General features: G+C 43.9%; 1 protein-coding gene and 2 long non-coding RNA genes across 3 annotated transcripts in view; 1 reads left to right on the top strand and 2 right to left on the bottom strand.

Moving 5' to 3' along the window:
- Nucleotides 1-14,642, bottom strand: part of EGLN1 (egl-9 family hypoxia inducible factor 1) — a 34,533-nt gene extending 19,891 nt beyond the window's left edge. Inside the window, exon 1 of the mRNA XM_032102314.1 lies at nt 13,258-14,642. Coding sequence (XP_031958205.1) covers nt 13,258-14,169 — 912 coding nt within the window. The 5' untranslated portion in view covers nt 14,170-14,642. The remainder of the gene's footprint in view (nt 1-13,257) is intronic.
- A 45-nt stretch (nt 14,643-14,687) lies between these two features.
- Nucleotides 14,688-25,601, bottom strand: part of LOC116440936 — a 58,450-nt gene continuing 47,536 nt past the window's right edge. Inside the window, exon 3 of the long non-coding RNA XR_004238810.1 lies at nt 14,688-15,687. This is a non-coding gene — a long non-coding RNA (uncharacterized LOC116440936). The remainder of the gene's footprint in view (nt 15,688-25,601) is intronic.
- LOC116440935 lies at nt 15,681-25,332 on the top strand. Its single transcript, XR_004238809.1, has 2 exons — nt 15,681-21,429; nt 21,827-25,332. It is a non-coding gene; the product is annotated as an uncharacterized LOC116440935 (long non-coding RNA).

The following is a 25,601-nucleotide window of genomic DNA, read 5'->3' as shown; positions in this document are numbered from 1 at the left end:
CACGTGCTGCAGTAATGAAGGGAGCAAATCCCACAGCACGGGTTTTAATTGCGACTGCCCTGCTACTAACCCCATGAAATCAAGCTGCAAGCACTAACAAGTGAGATACCTCAGCAGGCCTCAGCTGTAATTGCTTTTGGGCGTCTTCCGGCCTCTTAATGAACCGCACCACAAAACATCTTGGACATCGGAGGTTACTCTCAGCACACAGATTTGCAACCAAAGATAGGAAAAAAGCTGCCGCTCCACGCACAGCACAGCACCCACCCACTGCATGCAGAAGGCCACTCACATCATCTGTACTGCAGGTAAAAGGTTCACATGGACTGGCCTTGCAAAAAGCTACCTCTATCTCTCTGAATGGCAGCTCTGCCCTCTAGCCTGTCTAGCAACTTATCCCCCCACTTGGCACACACAAAAATCACTAAAAAGACCAATATATTTCATTGCCAGGATCAATACAAGCAATACTATACAGCTACCTCAAAGACAACTAAGAGTTACTCCAAGAATTTACTTCCTCTGTAAAGACAACCCTTAATTAAGGGTTCCCAAACCAAGATAACCCTTCTATAAAAATGAAGGCTGGATGACAAAAAAAAGTGTAACAGATTTTTCAGAGGAAAAAAAATCTCCAAGGGACTTCATCTTCCCATCACTGGCAAATTCTGTTCCCCACTGAGACCCTAAAGAATTCCATCACTCCCTCCAGAAAGCTGTTCCCAAAGGGAGGGGGGGGCAGAAGGAAGGGGGGGGTGGGGGTGCATTGGAATTTTCGTTCTTCAAAGGCAAGTTTTCTCTGGGGTTTTAATATGGAGCTATTCTAAGCTGAATTGCAGAACTTGAAGTCTCAATGGTGAGGAAGCATCATTTATTACTAGCTTTGTCTTTCGGTGGGTGTGTTCCTTCAAAGTAGCAGGATGTGAGCGTAGAAAGAGTAAAGGACACTGTAAAAACTAGAAATCTGCAAAATTCAAGTTGCTATATGAGACAACTAAACTGAACTTAAAGCTAGTTGATAGCATCTTCATCTACATTTCATGTCCTGCAGTGGAATATTATTTTTCATTTTTACAAGGTCCTTTATAAAGCTATAGGACTTAAGAGGTAAAAATAATGTGTGTTTATCTTATTACCTCCCACAATATAATTTTGGCATAGCCTTGGCTTATGAGAGAGACAACTCCCATTTTCTATTTTCACTAAGGAAAATGACAAAGTCAGAACTCCAGTATAGGAACTTCTGTGTTGTTCTTGAGTCTGTGCCAGGTGTTAGGAGGCCTTCAACAGTCATTACATGTCATTTTGTCCAAGCTATAGTGGAGATTTAATACAAATTTACTCAACCCATTAATTTTAATGCAAACATTAGACATTTTTAAATATAAAGCACTTTAACCATGGATCTTACTTCCAAGGCATTTCAAAATAATGGAACAGGCAAAGGAAAGACCAATAAAATAGTAAATTCCAGTTGCAATTTCACTACAGCAAACTAACCTCCTTTTAGTGAAAAATGAGATGTTACCAGCAGGATTCCCACAAGACCTGTACTATTCCTGTGTGACTTGGGAAAAGGGGATGAAGGAGCAGCGTGATCGTGTTTACCTGCAGTACCTAAATATGCTGCAGCCCATCCTAGCCCTGGCTGCAGAAAGGCACACTGAAAGGTGTAGAATGATACCAACCACCTGGACAACAAAATGGGAGGTGAAACTCAGGAAAGAGTAAGTGCAAAGAAATACCCCTTGGGGGAGAAAAACAGTGATATCTTCTAAACTGGATAACATCACTTTAGGAAAAAAAAATTTACTAAATACAGGCTGTTCTCCCAAGAACTTCATCTCAGCACAGCAGAGGAGGCAACTAAAGTGTCATAAATCACTAAACAAGGAAAGGCAACATCACCCTGTCAGCATACAGAATCAGGATATATTTGTACATTAAATACTGTGCTTCTGCTTGTCTTACCTTGATTAGCAGAACCAGGAAAGCTGCACAGAAGTGCAGCAGGAATAACTAGAATCATGGAACAATATTTTATTGGATAAACACTATAAAGACTACAATTCTTCAGTTTAGGAGGGGAAGCGTGTCAGCCAAAAAAATGCATGCAAGCAAATGCCAGACTTTTTTAAAGACTATGACAAGTAAAGCTACTGGGAAGTGAGTTTTCACAATACAGTCTAGGAGACACTGAAATCACCATCAGTGGGTTTAAACAAAAGGAAGTTCCTTTTCCATCTAATCAAACTGCAGGACTCGCTGTTACAGGATGTTGCAGAGGCCAAAAGTACAAATGGCTTTTAAAACAAGATTACATAAATTAATGGCAAATGTATCCATCTATCTGCACGTATTACAAGCAGTGGTCTAGATACAACCTCTGGCTCAGAGCTCCTGGATTGCCAGAGGTAGATGGTATACGAGAACATAATTTTATATACACTTTGAAGCCTTATATACACAACAATTATTGATTATTTACAACAAATACAAATAGTATAAACATAGATAACAAATCCTTGTGTTAAACAGACATTTGATAAGGAAGAACTCCCACTGAGCAAACATGAGAAGGCAGCCTGCTAGAACCTAAACCAAATTAGCCAGAGTGCAAAATGTGTAAGTTTGGAGCAGAGTGGGTCCTCAGCATCAGAACAATAAGAAGAAATGGTTTTAAATTTTAGGGGTTTTTTATAGTAAGAATGGATACTCCTCAAAAACACTTAGCTTTAACCTACAATTCAAGGCCTAGCATCTAGTTCCTACAGAAGGCCACTTCAGATGAACACAACTCCATCTGGCTTCAATTTCCCAGTAGATATATGGTATGGATGGCCAGGCTGACATCTCCCAAGAGGCACATGGCTCTTATCTCTCTAACGCAGTCCTTGCAGAGGACAGGCCATTGACAGGGTGCCTGTAACTGCTGTACCTGGCACAGAGCAGCAACTGAGGCAAGCCTCGTCCTCTGCACCCCTGCTGGGGCAGCCGGCCTCTCTCAGCACCTGTTCCTTCTCCCTTCTCCTCTCCCTCAACACAAAAGGGACATACCACTGCAGAACAAGGTCCTCAGGGGAGCACAGGCAGGATGGAAGAGGGCAGGAGCAGCAAGTTTGTGTGGGGAATACAGATGAAAGAAAATTGCTAGAAGGTAGATGGAAGAGGTAAGGACTGTAACTTGAGAGCTGCAGGTTGTTGATTTATTCAACAGCCTGGCAAAATACATAAGCTTGACTCTTATCAGTTCAAGTGTTTCCTCCTCACACTCATATTTTTTAAAATGGAGTGGGTGGCATTTTTCATAAGGAAAATAAAACTGAAATGTACCCAAAATATTGGCCAGATGTTCGTTACAAATTTACTCCATAAATAAAAATACGCAAAATATTCAAGCAAAGCACTTTTTGGTAGTTTATGGCTTTGAAACAGCATATTTCATTTTTCTGTCTGTTTTGCAATAAAAGGATAACTATACCTGCTGTACTGTGCCCTCTCAGTACAGAAGTGGCCCCAAAATCATATATATTATATAAAATAATTTTGAAGAGAAAGTATGAATCCCCTATAGGTAATTAATTTCTTAAATCAGTCTTGTGAAGTATACACATGCTTTGTATCAGCAAGCTATGCTAGGAAAGGACTGTGCTATGAGCATACGCACATATGAATGGAAAAAACAGGCAACTTGGGAGAAAACAGGAAAGAGGCAGCAGCACAGACTTAGTAAAAGTGACCCCCTGGATGACCAAAAGGGATCCAAGGTAGGAGTATTTCAAACAGCTACATTACTGGCATATTTGACCACAATGATCCTTGAGGGAGCAAATGAACACTAGTAGAAAGACAGACTCCTGGTAACTTCATTCACACATGCAATAAGCAGGACTTATACTGACAGTGCCATTGCTGGAAAAAAAATTTTAACAGATTGCAAAATTTGGCTTGTTTTGTATCTCCTCCATTTCAAACTGCGGTATTTTTTTTCCATGGGAGGGTTGAGGTTGGCAGGCACCTCTGGAGATCATGTGGTCCAGCCCACTGCTCAGAGGTGGGTCACCCAGAGCAGGCTGGGTGACCAGTGATCAGGTTTTGAGTATCTCCAAGAATGGAGACTCCGCAACCTCTGTAGCAACCTGCTTCTTCGGTTCAATCACAGTGGAAAAAGCATTTCTTACATTTCAATGGAATTTCTTGCATCTCGGTGTACCACTGCCTTGCCACTGAGCACACTGCTGCCTAGAGTCTGGCTCCCTCTTCTTCACTCCTCCCATCAAGTATCTGTACACACTGGTATGGTCCCCTCACACCTTCTCCTCTGCCGCATAAACAGCCCCAGCTCTCTCAGTCTCTCCCAGTATGACCTGAAAGAGCAAATCCACCACTATGAACAGTGCTACTGCCTGGTTGATGTGCTGTCATAGAGGGGCTAAACACACACAAATAAGGTTAAGCCAAACAGAGGTACGATTAAGCCAGCATCTATTTCACTGGGCATCATCCAGCGTGCCAACTGAAAAGGAGTCAGTTTAAGATGCCCTTATCAACTGGCCACAGTTTCCTTTCTCACAGCAGTAAGGCTGCATGCCAGCTGCCTGAACAACAATGCAGCAACCACTGAAACTGGAAGGGCCCAATGCCTTCAGCAGAGAACAGACCACACACTGTTCGAATACATCAGAAGCTGTTGAGGGATCTTGGCATCCACGGCAAGGTTTAGCTGCTTGAACAGATGCTTGAACAGGACAGAGAGCAGCAACAAGAGAGATACGTTATTAACCAACTATAAATTGCTTTGGAAACCTTACACGTGTTGCATCCCTGGATTTTTTCACAGCACAGAGAACTTAAACATATGAGGATTTCTGCCTCAAAGTTGTGACAAGTTTTTAATCTATACCAATTTAAATTCCACATTATCACAACAGTCAGGCTAAACTATTATTGAAACTTTTTTGCTTCATTTGACTAGTAACTTCAAGACTTTTATAACTATATAGCTGCAGCCTTCTGACCTACTCAAGCAGGAAGATAACAGACCCTGGCACACCAGAAGGGCAGGAAACCACAGCAAGGCTAAGCCCAGCAGAAAATCCTGCAGCCTCTGCCACCTCACCAAGAATTTCAAGCTATCAACAGAACAAATTGATGTGAATTGATAATTCAAGCTCTTCCTGGAAACAGATTTAAAATATCTTCATACAAAAAAAAAAGACAAATCAAACAAAACCCAGGAAAAAAACCAAACCAAGCAAATACATATAAGTCCCTAGAGTCTTCAGCTGTTATTGCATTTTATAACTTTACAATCAATGCAACAATTCCTTTACCCTGCTAGGACTAAAAGGAAAAACAGCTTTCTGAACTCCCTCAGTGCATTCACCTTTGTATCATTTTCAACATGTTTGTTTTTGCTGAAAAAAGGCAAGGCAATCTCAGGCTCTGCTGTCACTGCAGCACAGTGGGGTGACAAAGCAGCACCTCCTCAAAGTTGTACATAATTTCTACAGTCCAGAATCCTTCACGGTCAAACTCTGTGCTCTAAGCTGGTCTGAGCCTAAACTAATGTGTAAAATTAATCCTTGGGTATTAAATAACTTTTCTCTTTAGGCCCCAGCAATTACCTACAGGTATGGCCTTCATCTCTTTGTCAGAGCACTAGGCACACAATGTATCAATAACCACCATACCTCCACACACAACCTCCACACAGACGTGCAGACACGCACATTTCTACCCGATTCCTATTTATAACACCATACGCTAACAAAAATACTCTGAAGCAGTTTTAAGTTAAGTACCAAAGAACAAGAAAGTCTTCAAGTGTAAGCAGCTGTTACGTGCATAAAGGCATTGCTCTGTTTTTGACAGACACTGCCCTGGAACAGCGAGTGGATTTTGACCTGATGCTTACGACTGCCACTTACCAGCTAATTCTGGCACAAGCCTGCACTGGAAATATGCCTGACCACCCATCATTAACCAACAACCTTCAGAAACTCAAAGACGTTTACAAGGATTTAATCAGCACCAAATGACTTTTCCAAAAAGCCTCAAAGCCTAGAATTAGTCCTCCCTCTGAAGGGTCTAAATAGCAAACCACAAATGCAGAAGACAAAAAGGGTATCATAAATAATGATTATTTCACTCAGTAGTAACTGCAAAGTCAAATAACTCTACTGTTCTATTCACTAAAAATACTACTTTCAAAATACTGTTTTCTTAGAGCTGTGTAAAAAACATGCCAATGATAAAGTACTTGAATTGATATAATCTGAGTATGTTGATTTCCAAAAAACACTTGTACAGTCCTTGCATTGTCTGCAGTTACTCCCCCACTGAAAAGTAACAAAATACAGCAGCACAAGAGCCAGGGAGCCCCACGAGTGTCCTACTGAAGAATTCACTAATCAACCCACTCACAGCAGTCCCAAAATTAATTTCTGAACTGAAAAAAGTGCTGTCTTTGTACAAGAGCTCTCTAAGGAGCCTAAAGAGAAACTATTTAGTCTGCGGATGGGCAAGAAGAAATTTTTGCTTTATACCGAGTATCCGTTTCCCTTTTCTAACAAGTTTCCTCTCTGCTGCAGTAGAAAGCCTTCATTTAAATTCCAAGTATGCTATGTACATACCTACAGGTACAAACATACATACTAGCACCCAGTACAGAACAGCACAGGAGCAACTAGAAAGACAGCATCCCGCAAAATTCCAATAGCAATCTAGCCTGTTCAAGCCAAGAGCCATCAGATATTAACCAAGACAGGCTAAACACAACTGAATTACAAATATAATGAACATGGTAAATACCACAGAAGAGAATAATATGCTGCCCTTTTTTTTTTTTCAGGAAATAGCTAGCAGCCTATTCAGAAATTAAGCACCATCTAGAAAAAAGGAAAACATCTCTCAACCAACCAGTCAAGGTTACTGATACAACTAACCCAGGGATCTGAGAACTGCTGTTCAGACAGTCCTATGACTTGGCAGGACATCACTTGCAAAGAATTTCAGTCCAAGAGGCCACAGGGAAGGGAAGACAGCTCTTCCTCTCAAGCTGTACAGCTATGATGAGAAGCATCCCACTTGATTCTTAGGCAGTATTAAATGAGCCCATTCTGTGCAGAAGAGACAGCACAGACCATTAAAATAGCAACACGGTCAAAAAATCATTGATATCACTGACAGGAAAAAATTCATTATCCACAGTGTACTGAAATCACTGATGTGCATAAACTACAATGTTACAGTTTCCTTACCTCCAGGACAGTAACAACTAAAAAACATTAACTCCAGTTACAGCCAAAAAAGGCTTGGAAAAGCAAGCAACAACCAACCCAGAATTTCATACAGCTATCCTAATGCACCAGGCAACAGAGAAAAAATGAGCAGGTCATGAAATGTGAAATAGTACTGGAACTGCCCATATCAGACAGAGCCCCTGAAGAAGAACAAGTGCTGGAGCTGGCACAAGGGGATGGAGCTGACCAGGGATCTTCCTTACCAGCAGCAAACAGTAGCAAGCTGCAGCACACTGCTCATGGCAGAGGATGCCAATCCAGCTCTGTCTTGAAACAGGGAAGTCAAGAATGTCTTTGATGCTAATAAAACTCCAGAGTAATGGACAGGAACAGCCAATAACTGTAAGAGTAGGTTGGTTTTGAAGCTGGGAGTATAAGGGAAATCAGTTTTCATGTGGAGAAAATACATTTCCACTGTACATGTTACATAGGATCACCTGGTGGGTAGACAAGCAAAGTTTCTGTATAAAATTGTCACAAGAAAGATTCTTGGAGGACAGAAGAATGCATTTCTGATGGCAAGAACCAAGCCTCACACTGAACACAAAAGTACAAAAAAAAAAAAAAAGAAAGAAAAAAAATACATAGCTAGCAAAGATTTCTTAAACTGTGTTTGAATTTTCAAGGGCAAATTTTGGGAGAATCAGACTCCAAGTGCTAAACTAAGGCTGTAGTTTGGCAAACACTTTAAACTGGCATAAATTTGCATTGCTGCTGAAAGAAAGTCTCACCATCTGCCAGTCCCCTGTGCCAGCACAAACATCCGAACACTGAACCAGGAGCACTTCTTTTGCCAGTTTATTTTTCAGATGGATCAGTTCCCCAAACCAGTTCACAGGATGGCCATGTAAATACTTGTGCTGGCAAAGAAGAGTGACTACTTCTCCAGCACTGCCGGCCCAAAGTGTTCATTGAACTACAGCCTAACACACAGGGGTGTGGAGAAGTTCTAGCAGTCACAGGTGCTGCTCCCCACCCTCAGACACACTGTATTCATACCACACTTCAAAGTTACAATCACCACACAGCTGCCCCTCAGAAACCAGCATATCTTTCTAATTTTCTCTAGTAAGAGAACCTGCCAGAATCTCAGAAATGTCAAAGTTGGCTGTAAACAAGATTCTTTTCTGGATGCTGCTGTGCTTCTCAATCAAAAGATCATTTGCAGGAGAAATCCCAGTCAGTCTTCCGATCATCTGCTCCACCTGGGACTCAAAAGGCTTGTACATGAGGAACAACAAATGAAAACTATAGTCATCACATGTCAGGGCTCTACTCCAATAGGGACTTAAGAACTGTGTGTGGGATGCCTATCCATGAATCACCACACAATCCTTCGCTGACCGGCACACTCATCTACAAGAAAACAACATCAACAGAAACGCTGCTGTGAGGGGAAGAACAGATAAGGACAAGCATTGGTCATATTCTGTATCAAGGTCAAGCAACACAAGTGAGTACTGGGAGACTGAGAGAGACCTAGCCACACTTTCCCCCAAGTCGGTGGCAAATTCAAACCCATACATGAGGAACTACTTAGATCAGTAAGTTTTCTACCAAGAAATAAATTCAAGGTGAGATAGTGAAACAATCTCCAGAATGATACAGAAGGATCAATGTAATTGCACATGCCACAAGCAAAATGAAGGGAAGCACCCCACTTTACAGACATTCCTAAGCCCAGATCTCCAGCCACAGCTCTCGGGTTCTTCAATCAGGGCAGGACTTACCTAAGCTGCACACCTGGCCCTGTGCTCGCTTTCCTTTCTTCTACCAGAGTTCTGGCACCATCATCACTTTCCAGTATCTGCTTGGTTGGCAAGTTCTTATTCCCTACCTCTTATTTTTCATTTGTTTTCTTATTGCCACACATGCTCAAAGTCATATTTTGCAGAATAAGATATAGTGGAAAGAACACCCATAAACCTTACTTTTTCTTGGTAGCATTAATCCAACATGTTTGTAGAAAAGTTGTAACATAAATAAGTGGCAAGAGCAGAGAGCCTCTTCTGTCTAGTTTATAAAAACGCTAACAGCAGGGTATGAGAAATCCACTCACTCTTGGAGAATTATTTTCTGAAGAATCATTACTAGCTTTGAAAGAATCTGATTTAATAGGGCACAGTCAGACTAGTCTGAATCCAGAGTCCCCTAGGTCTTCAGAAAACTCCAGGATCTCCAGAGTAAGAGATGAGCAATTGCCAGAAAAAGCAGAAAAGCAAGTTTTGCACATGTTTGCACAATGTGTAACAAATAAAGCAATTTTTTAAGCTACAGGTGGCTGAGAAGCAGTGGGTGCCACTGGCCTACTAGTAGAGGAGAGCACTAAAATGCAGCAATTTGAACAGGATTGGTCTTCTGACAGGTTTCTAGGAGTGGAAATGAACGAAAAACTAAAGGGATGTAACAGGGCCTGTCAAACTGTCTATTTAATGTCCCTCCAGTAAAAGGCAGGGAGTAGGGTTTAGGAGATGGTTGGCACTGGGTGTAATGGCAAGCAGAAACAGGGATAGGCAGATAGATCAAATGTCTGGTTATACGGTGATTATTAGGAACCCAGTCCACAACTGGGAAGTTGCAGCATTACTCCAGGACCAGCTTCAGATCAGCAGAGTCTGCAATATGGGAAAGAAAAATCTAGCGAAAAAATCATAAGCCTGCCCCCACCCTTAACCCCTTCTTCATGCTCCATATGGGGAAGGAGGAAAAAACTTCTCACCTGGGTGAGATTCAGGATGATTACTTTTCCTGATTTTGATGAGCAGGTTTTTTCCTCCACTAGGTATGTAAGAAAAGGACAGACAGGAAACAGAAATACATGCATGTACAAATGTGGCAACTGATAAGACAAAGGAAAAAAAAAGAGAATTTATGAAAATATGAAAGAAGAAAAAACTAGAAAATAACAGGAAGGAGAAAGACACTAGTCCTCAAATATGCAAGTATGTGCCACCCTCTGCTAGAGAAAGAAGGAAGCAGAGTCTGGAAAGCAAGAGAACAAAAGCAAGGAATGCAGTAAGTCAGGACTTCCAAGATGAGTAAATAGTTAGCCATTCTCTTATACTTGCTGTTGTCTCCACACACCTCAAAGACACTTGCCTAGTTCATAACTACTACTGTATAGATGTCTTTCAGGCTGGAGAGCAATTTGCTGCCACTCTGGACTAGGTAGAACCACGTCAGTTTAAGTAGATCAGTTCTAGGTAGCCCAGGTAGTCTAGAGAACTAAACACCTATCAGAGAGTTTAAAATGTAAAAATCTCAGGTCGCTCACAATTAACATTCTACCTTATTTCATGTCCTTTACCTTAATTGACTGGCCCTGGTGAATGTAAATCAGTTTGAATTAGATCCTATTAACACAACATAGCTTTTGCCCTGACAGGCAGGTTTACAAGCCAAGAGATTCAGGCTATAAATCTCAGACCAATTTCTTCTTGCTTTTTCATACAATGCTTCTAGACAGTTTATAGAAGTGATATCAAGTTCAATGCCAACACCACCAGTGGGCTACAAGTTATATGGTTACAATACAAGTTATTTGAAGTGATACTCTAGGTATCATCTGCTTCTGTTTATTCAACTCTGAGGTAAATGTGTGAGAGTGAATGACAGTTTTCATTCTGCTTTTGCTGAAATTTTAGAGAACTGAGCTCTCCTGCACACTAAAAGCACTGACTTCCATGGGGAAATAAGTAAGGGAAAGTGAGAAGACAAAGTAATGCATTTCCATGCCACCAAGGAGTAAAGTACTGTGCTTTTACTGATCCGATTCCTGCACTTGTTCTGATCCCCCAAAGAGAGGGATTTCAGCAGTGACTGAAAACCAAGTAGGAATGTAAAATACAGTAGTCCAGGAATTACATGTGTGATTCAGGATTACAACTCCAAAAGCCCTTTTCTGAAGCCCCGGCACCTATTCTTTACAGAAGCATACCACTGCACATAAAAACAGATGCAATATTCCTTTTTGCTGCATAAAACTGAAATCTAGCAAGACCACTGATATTTTTAGAGTGCAAGTTTGAAGCCTTGAAGAGATTTAAGACTGCCTGAAATATAAGTTGCTTAGAAAAGTCCTGCAGGGACCTATGAGGACTCTAGATCATGTTCTCATTGGAAAGTTTTAGCACAGTACTGGTTCAACTGAAGAAATGCAAAGACAGCATTACAAAAAAAAGAAAAAAAAATTCACACCCCCTTTTCTTTATCTTGGGAGTTTCCCGTGCCCTGAACAAATCCAGGGCTGTTTTTTGCCTTCCAGTTTCTCCCTTCCTCCCTCTCGCAGCTTCCTACCAGCTGAGATTCTGCAGCTGCAGCAACAACAGTCCATCTGTGACAGTACAACCACCTCGGCAGGATGACTCCTACCATTTCACTGGCTTCCTTATGCTTTAACAGAGGTAGCAAAGTCTGAAGGGGCTTCACCCCTCTTCTTTTTTTTTTTTAACTGAAAAGATACTAATGAATATTCATTACTAGTCCTCTACCAAAGGCATGAATTTTATTTAAAGGACTGGAAGGGAATCACAAATTAGGCTAATACAATGGGAGATTTTGACTCAGTTCTCTGGTCTCGAAATAGAGCTAAGGACTAAGATTTTTGCGGAAAAGTGGTTTGATGACAGTAATATAAAAACTCTGCCCAAAGCCGCCCTGCTCCACTGTGACTCCGCTTCCTGCTGCAACACCATTGCCAGAGTGCTGCACTGTAACTCACGGGTTTATTGTGCCACCGGGGCACTCGCTCACTGATGCGGGTCTCCTGCCCACATTTTTAAGTCCTGCACCTGGCACGCCACATCCTGAGCCAAGGCTTACCAAAACCCGGCCTATTCATGCGAGCCTACGAACGCTTCCACACTCTCCAGCCAGCCCCCTGCTTCCCGAAGCCCATCAGAGCATTGTTACCCTGGGGTTTTTTTGGGAGTCCACGAAAGAACTCACATTTCAATACTCATCGCCTAGCGGGTAAGCTTCCAGGTCAAGGGGTTTTTAACAAGACACAGACATATAGACAAGATCACCGTTTTTTCCTGCTTTGGAAAAGTGAAGAGGCAAACAAACCCTTTCGCACCTTCCCGGTAGAGAGCAATCCCCAGGCTGACCGCGGGACAGCGACCTGCCCGTCGAGGCTGCGGCCCAGGCCGGCTGGGTCTGGGGGTCCCACCGCGGCTGGGCATGAATCACAGAATTGTTGGGGTCGGAAGGGACCTCTGCAGATCATCCAGTCCAACCCTCCTGCCAAGGCAGGGTCACCTCGAGCAGGTTACACAGGAAGGCGTCCAGGCGAGTTTTCAATGTTTCCACATAGAGACTCCACGAGCTCTCTGGGCAGCCTGTTCCAGGGCTCTGCCACCCTCAATGTGAAGAAGTTCTTCCTCTTGTTGAGGTGGAACTTCTTGTGTTTTAGTTTATGGCCACTGCTCCTCGTCCTGTCACTGGGCAACACTGAAGAGGCTGGCACCATCTTTTTTACATCAACCTCTGAGATGTTTACATACGTTAATGAGATCCCTTCTGTCCCCTTTTCGCTAGACTAAAAAGGCTCAGCTCCCGCATTCTCTCTTCAGGATAGAGATGCTCCAAGCCCCTAATCATCTGCATGACCCTCTAGAGAAAGACAAGGAATTTCTTTCGCGTACTGAGGCGTCCAGAACTGGACACGACTCGCAAGTATGAGTCGGCTCCGGGGAGCGGAGCGGCAGCACAGCCCCGCACAGGCACCCGCACAGTCCCGCAGGGACAGCCAGCCAGCCGGCCGGCCGGCCGGACGGACGTGCGCACACGCACGCAGCCCCGCAGACAGCCGCACACGTGCGCGCACACACGCCCGCTCCCGGGGAAGCGCCGGCTCCGCCGCCCCGCTCCCGCCCCCCCGCGCAACATCCCCCCGGCTGCAGGAGCAGGGGGAGGACGGGCACCGGGGGTCCCAGCTCCCTCCCTCACTCACTTTCGTCCTGCCGTTGATTTTGTAGTTGCCCAGCTTTCCGTTGCAGTGCCGGATGAGATCGTCCATGCTGTTCATGAGGAGCCGGATGGTCTGGCATCCCGGCTCCTTGCCCTCCACCCAGGTGATCTTGTCGCCGCGGATGTCCTTGGAGGAGTCGCTCTTCTGGCTGACGAGCTGCCCGTCGGTGAAGAGGCCGGTGTGGTGGAGAGCCCGCACCTCCTCGGCCACCAGTCCGCCCAGCTCCTTGCCGAGGAAGTCGTCCACCACGCAGATGCCGTGCTTGTTCATGCAGGGCACGATGTACTCCAGCGCCAGCCGCTGCGGCACCAGCGACTTGGTCTGCCCGTTGGGACGCAGCGCGGCCCCGCCGGGCCCTGCCTGCACGCCGCCCGGGTACAGGTTCGACTTGTCCCGGTACAGCAACACTGCCTCCCCGGAGGACGACGGGGACTGGGCCGCGGCCGGGGCCTCCACCTCATCACCGGCAGCTGCAGCGGCAACGTGGTTGTTGGTCAGCGGGGCGGCCTCGGCGGCGGTCTCCGGGGACGGCGGCGCTGCGCCCTTCCCGACCCCCGCCCGGCTGCCGCCGCCGCCCGCCGCGGCTCCGCCGTGGGCGCGGGGCGGCGGGGGGTGCCCGCTGCGGGGCTCGGTAGCGCCCCCTGCTGCACCAGCCACCGCAGCGCCTCCGCCGCGGCAGATGAGCTTATGCTTCTTCCAGTCCTGGCGCTGGTGCTCCTTGCTGCAGTAGAAGGAGCTGCGGCAGCGCCCGCACCGCAGCAGGTTCTCCATCTTCCCGCACAGCTCGCAGTACTGCCGGTCCCGCTCGCTGCTGCTGCTGCTACCGCTGCTGCTGCCGCCGCTGCTCTCGCCCTGGCCGCCCTGGCCGGCGCCTCCGCCGCTGTCATTCGCCATGGCGCTGGCGGTGCCGCCGCAGCCCCGCTCCGCCGGGTTGTGTTATGTAAGGAGGCGGGCGGGAGCGGCGCTAACGCGGGCCCCCGCCCGGCCGCGCGGGGAGGGAGCACTCACTGCATCATGGCCGCCCGGCTCCGGCTCCGCCGCCGCCCTCCGCCTCCGCCGGCCCGCGGCCTCCTCCGGGGCGGCCGGGGCGCGGGGGCCCGCGCCACCCTCCCTGCGCCGCTAACGCCGCTTAGCGCCGCCTCATCACTGCCCCGCCGGCGGCGGAACGGCCGAGGGGGAGCAGGGTGGCGCGGAGCGGGGCTGCCTTCCGCTCCCCGCCGGCCTCTCTGCCCGGTACAGTACGGGCGAGCGCGGCCACCGCCTCACCCCACCGCGCCTCCGCCGCTGTGCCGGGGCGAGGAGGAGGAGGCGCCACTCCAGCGACCCACTGTGCACGTACGCCACTTCCAGCCCGCCAGCGCCGCTGGCGCGTCAGGCGGGCGTGGCCGGGCTGGGCTGGGCGGGGCCGGGCCGGGGCCGGGCGCGTCCTCCGCGCCGCTGCGTGAGGGGCTGAGGGGTGCCGTCACAGCCGTGGGGCCCGGCCCTGGGCGCACGGACAGGCCTCCGGCCACTCTTCCCGTGGGGATGGCGCCCTTCTGCCCCTATGACAAGTGCGGCCTTCCCGGCAGGGACAGTGAGGAAATTGCTGGGGAATGTCACCGGTCTGGGCTGCCGGGGCCGCCCCGTCGTCGCTGGGCAGGTCGCTAGTGTGTGGGTGCCCGTGACCCCAGTAGCGAGGTGCCCCGCTGCCCCTCCGGGGTGTGAGCCTGCCGCAGGTGAGGCGGCACCGTGGAGCAGCGGGTGACATGGAAGCTGGGCGCTGTGGCTTGAATGACAGGCAGGGTGGCGGCGGTGACACCCGGCCACTGTGGAGGGGCAGGTTTTGTCACTCCCGTAGGCCCCAAAATATTCCCGCTGGATAGCTGGTAGACCGGGAGAGACATGTGCTGTCTCCTTCATAAATAACACGTGGCTTGTGTCCCACCTAACTCGGTGGTAATGAAGGCCGGAGCTAGGCTGATTAGAAAAAGCAAAAAGCAGGAAGAAGGAGCCGGTTGATGTAGCTGCCAGAATAAGGAGATGCCAGGAGTTGTGGCCTGTGCTGTGATGAACATGGCAAAGTCCCTGACAGGAAAAAGGAAGTTCGTTTGGCAGAGCAGTGCTGGTGGAGGGACAAAGGTCTCAGGTCAGTCACGTCAGTTGTCAGAAGCCACATGTGGACCTGGACTCCTGTGAGGTGATGTTTAAGCTTCGACTGATCCGATTAACCGTGGCTTTGCTTGCATGTGGTATAGTTTAGGAAAGTGGAGTGTACTCTGCTGTTTCCTGAAGTACTGCCCAACACGGTGGTCGGTGCTTCAGAGCCGTGTGGTGAGGTGAGCAAGGATTGCTCTGGGGTTGGATGTTCTGCCGCCCATCTTCTCAGAGAACCATTTGGTGAACAGACAGCAAGTCTCTGCTCCATGCGCTGGGCTGGTGAGACACAATGCGTACAGTTGGTCTGCACTGCCTGTAAGTTAAGCAAATCCATTCTAAAGCTCAAGAAGTGTAAAATACGTGTGCCAATATACAGATCTTGGTGTGGAAAGGGGAATCCTCTGGTAACCCAGAGGCTGCCACAGGATTTCATGTGAGTTTGGATAAGTGACTTGTTCTCTGCCACTGTAGAAGACGAATACTAATGCTTTTGCTTCTCATAGGCTTTTGTGAGGCTTAAGACTGTAATATACTTGTATTATAGTGAGATGACTTTATGTATGCAAATAAAATGGTTTTGTTCTTATCATCTCTCCTATAGAACCGGATTTAAGATTGATTGGCATAGTAACAGGACTTGGAGGAATGTTAGGCCCTGAGTGTACTATACGAAGAATGTAGGAGAAACAAAATGTGCTAAGGCTACAAGTGCCTGTGAAAAATGAGAAGGAAAACCAGGGTGAATTATTAGAAAGGCAGAAGGAGTACTGAGGGGACAAGGTCATGAAAGCCCAGTGGATAGAATTTCAAGGTGAATATGACCAGTGAGCTCCAAGGGTGAATTAAAAACAACAACAACCACCAAAAACAAACAAACAAACAAAAAAGTGGCAAATGAACTGGAAGAGATGGAAACTAAAAACAAAGTTCCAGATTAGTAATTTCTTTGTGAAAAGGGCAGAAGGAAGTGGATTAAAAACAAATTTTAAGTCCAGAGCATTAAGTGGACAGATTTTTAATGTAGGCTTAATGAGAGTTTTTCCTTCAACTATAGGTATATGAGGTATGTCAAAAATACTAGGCTTAGGCATTCCTCTAGTTTGCTTTAAAATGAGATTAATTCAGCTGATTTCCTTGAACTTGCAGCATTGTTAAACTGGCTAAATGAGAAGAGAGTCAAGGTTGTTATTTTCGAAAACTTGAGAAATGTAAACAATGGTGTTCTGCCAGTTAGAAACTGAAGAGTTAAAGATCTTTTGCATTTGTTGTGTACTCCTTCAGCAAACATAATGGAGATGAAAGTCACAGACTTGAAACTCAATCATCCAACCATGAAACAACTAAGAAAAGAACCAAGGCACAAGTATGGTGCCTGGCTAAAATCTAATGATAGTTATTAATTTACAGGCTAATTTGGCTTCAGAAGTCTTTTGTTCTTTCCCTCTCTTTTCCACATGTCTTTTGGGATGCAATTAAAGGTCTTAGTTTTCACATTTGCTATTGTGCTAAGCTACTTCAGGTTGTCTTGACATCATACTGTTTCACAGCATGGTCAACAGAAATACCACGTTCTACAAAATCCATCTTTGGGTGTATGAAGCATTTGCCTTATTTTATTGTTACAGCACTACATCAGTGGCACAAAACAACTTAATGAAGGTTGTTTTACACTGACAAAGCTGTGTTGGGGAGCAGTGGTGGTAAGGAAACTCAGGAAGACAATGAGTATTTATGTTACAATAGTGTCTGCAACATGCTAGAAATGTTTTCCTAGGATATAAGACCCTATTCATTGCCAAAGACCTTGTTCCTTAAAAGACAGTGTAAGGACAAAGCACAACAAAAACGAACATGATGATTGCCAGAACTGAAGAGGAAGGGACTTACTTCTCTTTCTTTTCAGCTGGTTACTCTTCACTTGCTCCCTGAAGTGGCCTTTCCAAGATAGCTAATTTCTTGTCTGTCAGTGGATGTTGGAAAAGAACTTTACCAGTGACTAGGTAATGATGAGACATACTGCTTTGCAGAGAATGCAGTGAAAAGTCTTTAAAATTAAATACCAGTCATAATGAGGATGTTGTGGGATAAACTCAGTGCAAGGTCATTGTTTTTTATCACCACTTAGATATGGATCTGATATGTTTATTAGAAAGGGAAAGAAGAAAAGGTTGGTCAGTGAATAACTTCTCTGTTTTTATTAAGTAGTAATAATAGCTGCATTTATACCATGCTTTACATAGCTTGCGTACTGCAGCGCTGAGATTATACAAGCAACCAAAAAAGAATCCTTGAAGCCCGGGGAGAAGAGGAATGCAGAGTAACAAGGTTATAGAAGGTTACAAAGTCAGTTTAGAAATAAAGTTTGAATGAAAAGTAATCTCATGTTGAGATAGTTTTGCTGTGAATGGGAAAAAAAATGCTTGGACTCCAGGCTAAGTTTTTCATTGCTGCCAGCAGGCCTCTTGGAAGCTACATGTGCTCCTGAGGTAGGTGGTAGTGTAAGGTGTCAGTGAGACAGATGCATGTCCACAACAGTGTCAAAATTAAAAAGTCAGAACTTGGGGGCTTGTAGCATTTGCTCTCTTCCACCCAGACCACTCCACCATCTTCTTCAGCCTGACTGCTGCTATTCCACTTAGACCATTATTCACTGGTCTCACCAGTGCCATTTTTCAAGCTTGCTTTTCATACTAGCAAGTGAACTGTAACAGGTTTGCAGCTTTTCCAAAGTAAAGGAGAGAACTGTTTGTCTGAGTTGGATTCTCTGTTAAAGTCACTTCCTTTCTAATCAGGACAAAGTGTACAAAGTACATCCACAAGGCTATGCAAGTGCTCCTTTGTTGAATGCATGCTCTTTTCCTGAGGTATTCAAAGGGTTAGGATGGTTTATTTGTCTCCCAGATACCTCCCCTGGACCCTGTTCTGCAAAGCAAGGAAAGGGTCACCCAACAGAGGTGATCTGGAAGGTGGGGGAGTCGTTGCCCTGCGAGACTAGTGCTGACCATTACAGAGGAGCACATGACCAAACACAGGGTCCCTTCAAATCACTAGGGCAGCATAACTGAAGGGGTCTCAGAAATTTTCGAGATCCAGGCTTTGATATGCCAAGAACTTGGTATTTTCCACAGTATGAAGTAGCAAAGGGCAGTTGGAACAACAGAGAATTTGGCTCAGAGCCCTGAAAATGATCTGCAGTATCCTGTACCATCTCTCATCCTGCTTAGTGCTTGTTGATGCCATTGTAGAGTTTCCCTAAAAGTTTTTGCTGAAATTAAAGTAATAGAATAAGTTGGTTGTCACTGAATATCATAATGGTCTAATGTTTAAAAGAAAAAACCTTTCATTATAGTCTGAGTTTATAAGTGTTGGACTAAATTATAAGGAGTATTCTCAATTACTCTATGTAAACTTGTGTTTAATACTGCCTTTAATATTATGAGATTCCTCCAGGCTATTTAACTAAAATTGGTTTTGTTGTCCCTGAATCTGTCTGAAATTATATGCCTTTTCATATCTGGGAATATAGCCTATTTTTATTACACCAAAAATATGGTTAGGGCTGATCCAGAGATATTTATACATATTAAAATTTTTGTCTACTGTAATAATTTTATTCACATTTAAGGAAAATTATTTATGCTAGTGAAGTACAGAACAATGGCTTTTTTTTCTTTTTAGCTGAAAATTCTGCTTCCAGATGTCTGTATCTGTAAAGCTGTGGAAATGCAACATAGCTTAGAAAATGCTCAAGACCAACTCATTCCAGTTTTGTCCTCATTTTCAGCTTTGTACCGTGGAAAGTTCAAAACCTTTTTTTCACATTGTTTGTGAGATTTCTCCAGAGGGAGTATTTCTGGCTCTGGTTAGAAAAGAACTCCCTGTCTTGCTAAAGATTGACAATTATGTACATTTTTGGTCTCTAATTTTAGCAAGCCAGCAGGCCCTCAGGGTGCTTAAAGTCCAGTTATGAACAGAAAATTACTTTCAAAGAACATTTGTTAAACCCATTTGAAATCCATGCACTGATACAGAAATAAGCAGTTTTGGGGACAAAAAAAGAGAGAGATTTCTGTTTTATCTGTATGTTGGTCAAATTTATCTGTACTGCTCCAGGAACTTCTCTTGATTTTGATGCAGACAAGTCTTCCAGAGTGAGAACACGTGACTCCAACATAAAGTCCAGCACTTCATAGCACCACAATCACAAAAAGACCTTTTCATTCTGCATCTGATATGTGCTTCCTGCCCCTCTGTCATCATGATTCAGCATGGTGACATGCTGAAAGATCATTAAGGTGGAAACAATGCCGTGCAGTGTTAGGATGATGTGACCTGCCGTGATTATTTTGTGTGTACCTGATTTGCTGCACATCATATTTTCTCTTTCCTCATCTTTTGGCTGCCAGGCACGTAGTTCTTACTTCTGCCAGTGCCTGGTTTTGTATTTGGAAAAGGGAACAGGGATGCCCTGAGGTGTAGGCAAGGACAGTTTGCTCTCTGCCCCTTGGTTTGGGAAGCTTGAGAATACCTCAGCTCATGTTTTGCAATATATAGAGCCATTTAATGAGTTACAAAGTCTCCAGTTGGGGTTTTTGTTTTTTTGTTTTTTTTTTGGTTTTTTGTTTTTTTTTTTGATTACCTAGAAACAGTTACCCAGAGCTGAAGAGAGGAACTCAAGAAGTGTTCCTGAAATTATGAAGACATATTTGTTAAAAAACTGGACATTTTATCATTGGGTTGAAGATGCAGTTTCTTTTCCTTTTCTCCAGATAGCACAATTTCTGTTATCCCTAAACTCTTTTTCTTATGGAGGCAGTTGTACAAGTAGGGGAGATTCCAAGAAAACAGTGAGCTTAAAACATTTGCTGCTATGAAAGAAGAGACCTGTCTCAGTAATTTAAGAGAGGAAGGAAAAGATAATAGTGAGTGAGGTTGTGAGCTGGTAAGACTGACTGGGTAGTATTCCTCAGTAACACTTGGTGGTTTGATTTTTGTTCTTTTTTTGATGAGGCAATTTCTTGAGAAGAATGGGGACGGGCTTCATTTTTGTTTGTTTTTCAAGTGAACAATGGTGTCCTCCCTCTTTTCTTGAACAATGGGGATAAAATATTATAGCTCATGTTTTGTTAAAACTATTGAGAATGCACATCTGTCCTGAAGAGCTCACCTTTCCCAGGGCTGGCTACGGACACACACACACACAAGCACTGTGAGCCTGAATCCCAAAGAGTCACCACAATCAAGGTGGACTCAGTAGCATGTCTTCTGTCACTACCCATTCCTCCTTCTGCCAGGACAGTGCCTGTTCCCATGCTCCCCTCTGATGCATAATACAATGCAACATCCTGTTGCTCTCCTGCCCTTGCACCCCTCAGTGTCTACCCCATCCCAAGGGCTTTGTGATGTCTATTCTTGCATTTCCATTCTTCCCAAAGACACAGGATTTTACTCCATGCCCTTCTGTTTGCCTTCAGTGCTCCTCTTGTGCCCTTCTTCAACGCTTTCTTAAGTTGCAGCTCATTTAAGACATGGTGTTGAGTTGCTGCCACCAGAAAGGGTGGTTCTGCTCCCTCCAGAGCCATGCTCCTTGGCATCACTCTTGTCAAGCCCTTTGGTGAGTCAGTTCAAGAGAGTAGTTTTCTGTTGGATTAACAAGTTGGATCAGTTTACCAAGTGGTTTGATGTGGTGTAAGAGAGGGTGTGGACCAGCAGGGCCAGGAGTTGGGGAGGGAAAAGCAGGACCACCCAAGTCAGAATAGTAAGCTGACTCAGTCACGTCATGTAACTTCAGTCTTATTTACTTCATATTATGTAACTTGACCCATTTCTACTTTCTCTCTGACTGAAGAGAAGCTTTTCATTTTGAAACTGTATTGGAATCAGCAGATCCAAAGTGCAGGATATTGTATACCAAGACAGGATAATGGCTAGTGTCACTTAATACTGCCATCTAAGGATGCAAGGAGAGGTGTTTCAGGCTATCGATGGTGCCAACAGCATGCCAGGGACTCAGATTTTGTAAGTTTTTGTTTGTTTCTTTTTCTTTTCAGGTTTTAGTAGTTGAAAGGTTCTGGCTATTGATGATACTAATTCTTGATATTTTAGAACTGAATAAATATGGTATTAAAACTTGTGATATTGATGCACACTCATTATGATAGTGTTCTCTGTATTCTTATTCTTCCTATGCTAACAAGCACAACCCTCTGTGCAAATACTCTTTGACTAATACCAGAGTAAGGTATTTCATCGTGTTTTAAAGCACATCCCAAGCCACTTATACCAAGGACAGATATTTACTAAACCAGGAATGCTAGCACTGGATATACAATAATTTGAATTCTCATATTATGAAAATTGTGTCTCCTCCCTGCATGATCTAAACTGACACTATTCATTTTACCTCTTTCAATAGGCATTCAGATGGCACAACGCTGTTCATGAATCCACTGAAACATAATGTTGGAATTGTACATTGGAGAGCTTTTCCAAAGGAGTACCAAAATATTAAGTCCTGGAAAATTAAGCTTACAAGGTTTTTGTGCAAACACACAGCTGAATTTGTATCATTAACATCCTTGTTTTGTGTTCAGAGTGATAGTATGTGCTACAGAGCTGTAATTAGTGCTGGGTTGTGTCTGAGTCTTGCTATCATTCTGCATCAGTTTGTCACTGTTAGAGTCACCCGAACCTGTTCCTTGCTCACCCAGTTAGCTAATTAGTGACCTAGAGAAAAGGTGGCATTTATTGGTACTAGAAGAAATGGCCTTTCATTTTTATGGAGAAGCAAAAACAGGTCAACAAGAATTTGCTGCTTCTTCATCCACTTACAGTGCAATGGAAGATGATTATGCTTATCTTGTCAGGAGGTGGATTTCACTTTTTTTCTTCCTTTCCTGTTGCATTAGGCTTACATTTTCTCCCTGGAATTATTCTCTCTTTTTTTGTTGTTGTTTTGAGTGTGTTTTGTTATTTGTTCATTTGTTTGTTTTGGGGTGTGTATGTGCCCTCAGATTGTTGGTAATGCTGGGACCATGTTCAGGAGTTTTCATTAAAAAGCAGATTCCTAAAAAGGATTTCTATATTAGAACTTCCTCACTGTGTGATTGACTTCTAACTGGAGGGGATAGGCAGACAATAGATGAAGATTCTGTCCTCATCTATTTACCAAATTGTTCAAATCGTTGTTGAAATTTGTGTGGGAGGCAACACTCCTCCCTTTTTGCAAACACATCCTCCAGTAAAAGCCATGTGCTGTGGGCAAAAGTAGTCAAGGGCTTGCTGCCTTTTTCTTTCTTTTTTTAATAAACAGCAGCTTATCAGTTTGAGAGGCTGAGCATGGCTAGGTCATATATACACACAGACTCGTGTTTGTGGATATGCCCATCCTGTGAACCCAGCCTGACTCCTACCATATTGTAGTTACAGCAACCGTTTCTCCACTATTTTAATGCATATTCTGTATTTAACTTGTGACATGAATAAAAGAAACACTGAGTCATATCTTTGTGGAGCAACATGCAGCAGCGCATTTGTTAATGGAACCTTGTTTTTGATTTAAAAGTATCAGCCTCAATCTTTTAAGGAAAAAACCACAGCACAAAGCTAAAAACAGTTTTTCCTCTCTGTTATCTTAAGATAGTACTGAATCACAGACTTAGGACGAAAGTCAACTGAGAATATGGGTTCATGCTAGAGAATCTGCCCCAAGCATGCCAGGAAGAAAACTTTTCAGAGGTTCATAAATGCCAATGTATAACATCAAATGCATGCCTGGTGCACTATATACTGTACTGCAAAGGTTTAGTGATTGTTCGATGCCAGGCAAAGCTCTGAAGCAAGGTCCAAGCTTGTTTCCCTTTGTAAGCTTTCAGAGCAGCTAAGTGGGTGCTCTTCCAGAAAACTCTCTGGAAACTTTCATCTAGCCTCAGTGCTCTATAAATAGAGGAGGTCTTCATCCCTGAGGAGGTTTTGCAATGTCGTTGTGTGGGGGAGTGCTGAGCTCCAATGGAGGCAGAGGAAGCAGAGTTGTGGAGCAGTGTGGTGGGACCAGGAAGGGGAACAGGAACATTTTAAGATGAGGTGTGAGGACAGGTTGAGAGGAGAATAATTAAGATGTAAGGCTCTTCCCAAAAATGCGTGTACAGGGAGAAATTCCCTTAGATGCTACACAGAAACTACTGCCAGCAATGTGGAAAATGCAGCCACAGTGACTATCAGCTGCAAACGACAAAAAAAGATACCTGCCTCAATCAGTCAAGAAACACTCCTGAAGAGGGGATCTTTCCACAACAAATGGAGAAATGATTTCACTGGGACCAGTGAAAACACCAATACATGCTGTAAGAAATGCTGTAGTTTACCATGCAGAAATTATTCAATTGCTCTGATGGACTGTCATGAGTGTGATAATATGTGACAGAGTAATCATAAACATAACTCTGGACTAAGTCCCAAGAGCAAAACACTTGGAATTTTGTTTCTAAAAAATATGTAAATATAGAAGAAAACTAGGTGACTGTTACAGAAGCTAGAATAATCTGTCCTAACACTCTCCCTTTCCATTAATGTAGGTCCCTTGATTGTGATGGCAGATGAAAAAGCATTGTCTTCCAAAATTTAGCTACAGTGTATTTTCCAAGATTTAGCTTCAATATGAGGGGGAAATTGTGTTTGGGTAAAGTTTCATGTATTATTTTCAAAAGAAATAACTTTAAAAAATGGGATTGAAAAAGGAAAATTTCATTCTTGACTTCTGATAGCTCAGCCTCATGGCAATATCAAAGTCTTGTATATGCTACATTTGAAAGAGGCATACTCCATTACTTGTTTGGTTACTTTTGGGGGAAAAAAATCTGAAAATATAAAAAAGAGGCTTAATTTTGGCTAAGCTCAGTAATTTGGAGTGAACAACGCTAATTTGGGAGACAGTATTCTGTTTGCAGAAGAATGAAAAATGAAAGTAAACTATTTTCTTGCTGACAGATTGCATATTGAGCACTGTTCTATAGATAAGTTGTTTGATCTCGAAGACCTTTGATATGCAGTCTTTAAATGTTTTTCTTCCTGCCAGCAGTGTTTCAGAGTTAAGAGAAATCTTTATTTTGTTGATGTAAAAACAATATGGAAATAATAATAATATAGCAACACTGAGCCATTGCCCTACAAGGCTATCATTCCTCTGCCTTCCTGAAAGTGTCATGCAGCTACAATTTCTTTAAAGGTGAGGGAGATATGTTTTCTGTACCAGAACAGTACTTACTTCTTTCAGTGTGCTGAGGTTTTATGGTAGGATTTTAAGATCAGACCTTAGACGGGCTAGAATATATGATACAATGTGCTAATTGTAAGATAAATTACAAGGAAAAAAACCTCACAAAACCGAAACTGGTGACAAATCACTTGGTTATGCTTGGCTTCTAAGTAATCAGGACAAAATGTACAAATGGGAGAGGATTTCTAACAGTGTCATGCATTAGCTCCCAAAAACTTTCCTTTGCTTTTTTATTCCAGTGAGCAAAATCATCCTCGCATATCCTAGCTGGCTGCAACTGAATCGCCTCCTGCAATCTCAAAGGCCACAATGGAAAGAGGTTCTTCATGTAAACAAGGCTGTTCACACACATGAGAGATAAGTAGTCACTCCAATGTTGGTGTAATCCCTCTGAGCAGCTTCTCAGACACCCTAAGGCTGTACTCTTGAAGTCGTGCATGTGTAGCTGAGATGTGTACAGTGGTTTTGAGAGTATTTTGTTAACATTTTGCTAAGTACTGAAATACATTGTTCATAAATTGGTCTGGCTGCATGCTGTGTTGCTGTGAGAGTGTCTGAGAAGGAAGGGAGAGGCTAGAACTTGTTTTCAAGTGGTTTATTGACTATTAAACTCATAGCTAGAATAAAAGCAGCAGTAAATAACCTGATCTATGTGTTACAACAGTGCATAGTCTCACCTTCCCCCTCCTTGCATTGTATTTCCTATCTAGGTCACTGTGCAGTGCAAGGCTGTTGATTTACCAGATAATGTTTCCACACATTGCCCCAGACATGGTGATGACAGGCAGATTTTCAAACTGTTTATGTAAATCACTAGTGTCTTGAGCCCACTTCTGGCATAAATTTTACCTTCCTCCTTGCTGTTTTGGTGCCTGGTATGGCTTGCCTAGCCTTATGGATGCCACTGGCTATACTG

The sequence above is a fragment of the Corvus moneduloides genome, chromosome 3 (assembly GCF_009650955.1).
Source record: "Corvus moneduloides isolate bCorMon1 chromosome 3, bCorMon1.pri, whole genome shotgun sequence".
Taxonomy (NCBI): domain Eukaryota; kingdom Metazoa; phylum Chordata; class Aves; order Passeriformes; family Corvidae; genus Corvus; species Corvus moneduloides.
This window is presented reverse-complemented; position numbering and strand designations above follow the sequence as displayed.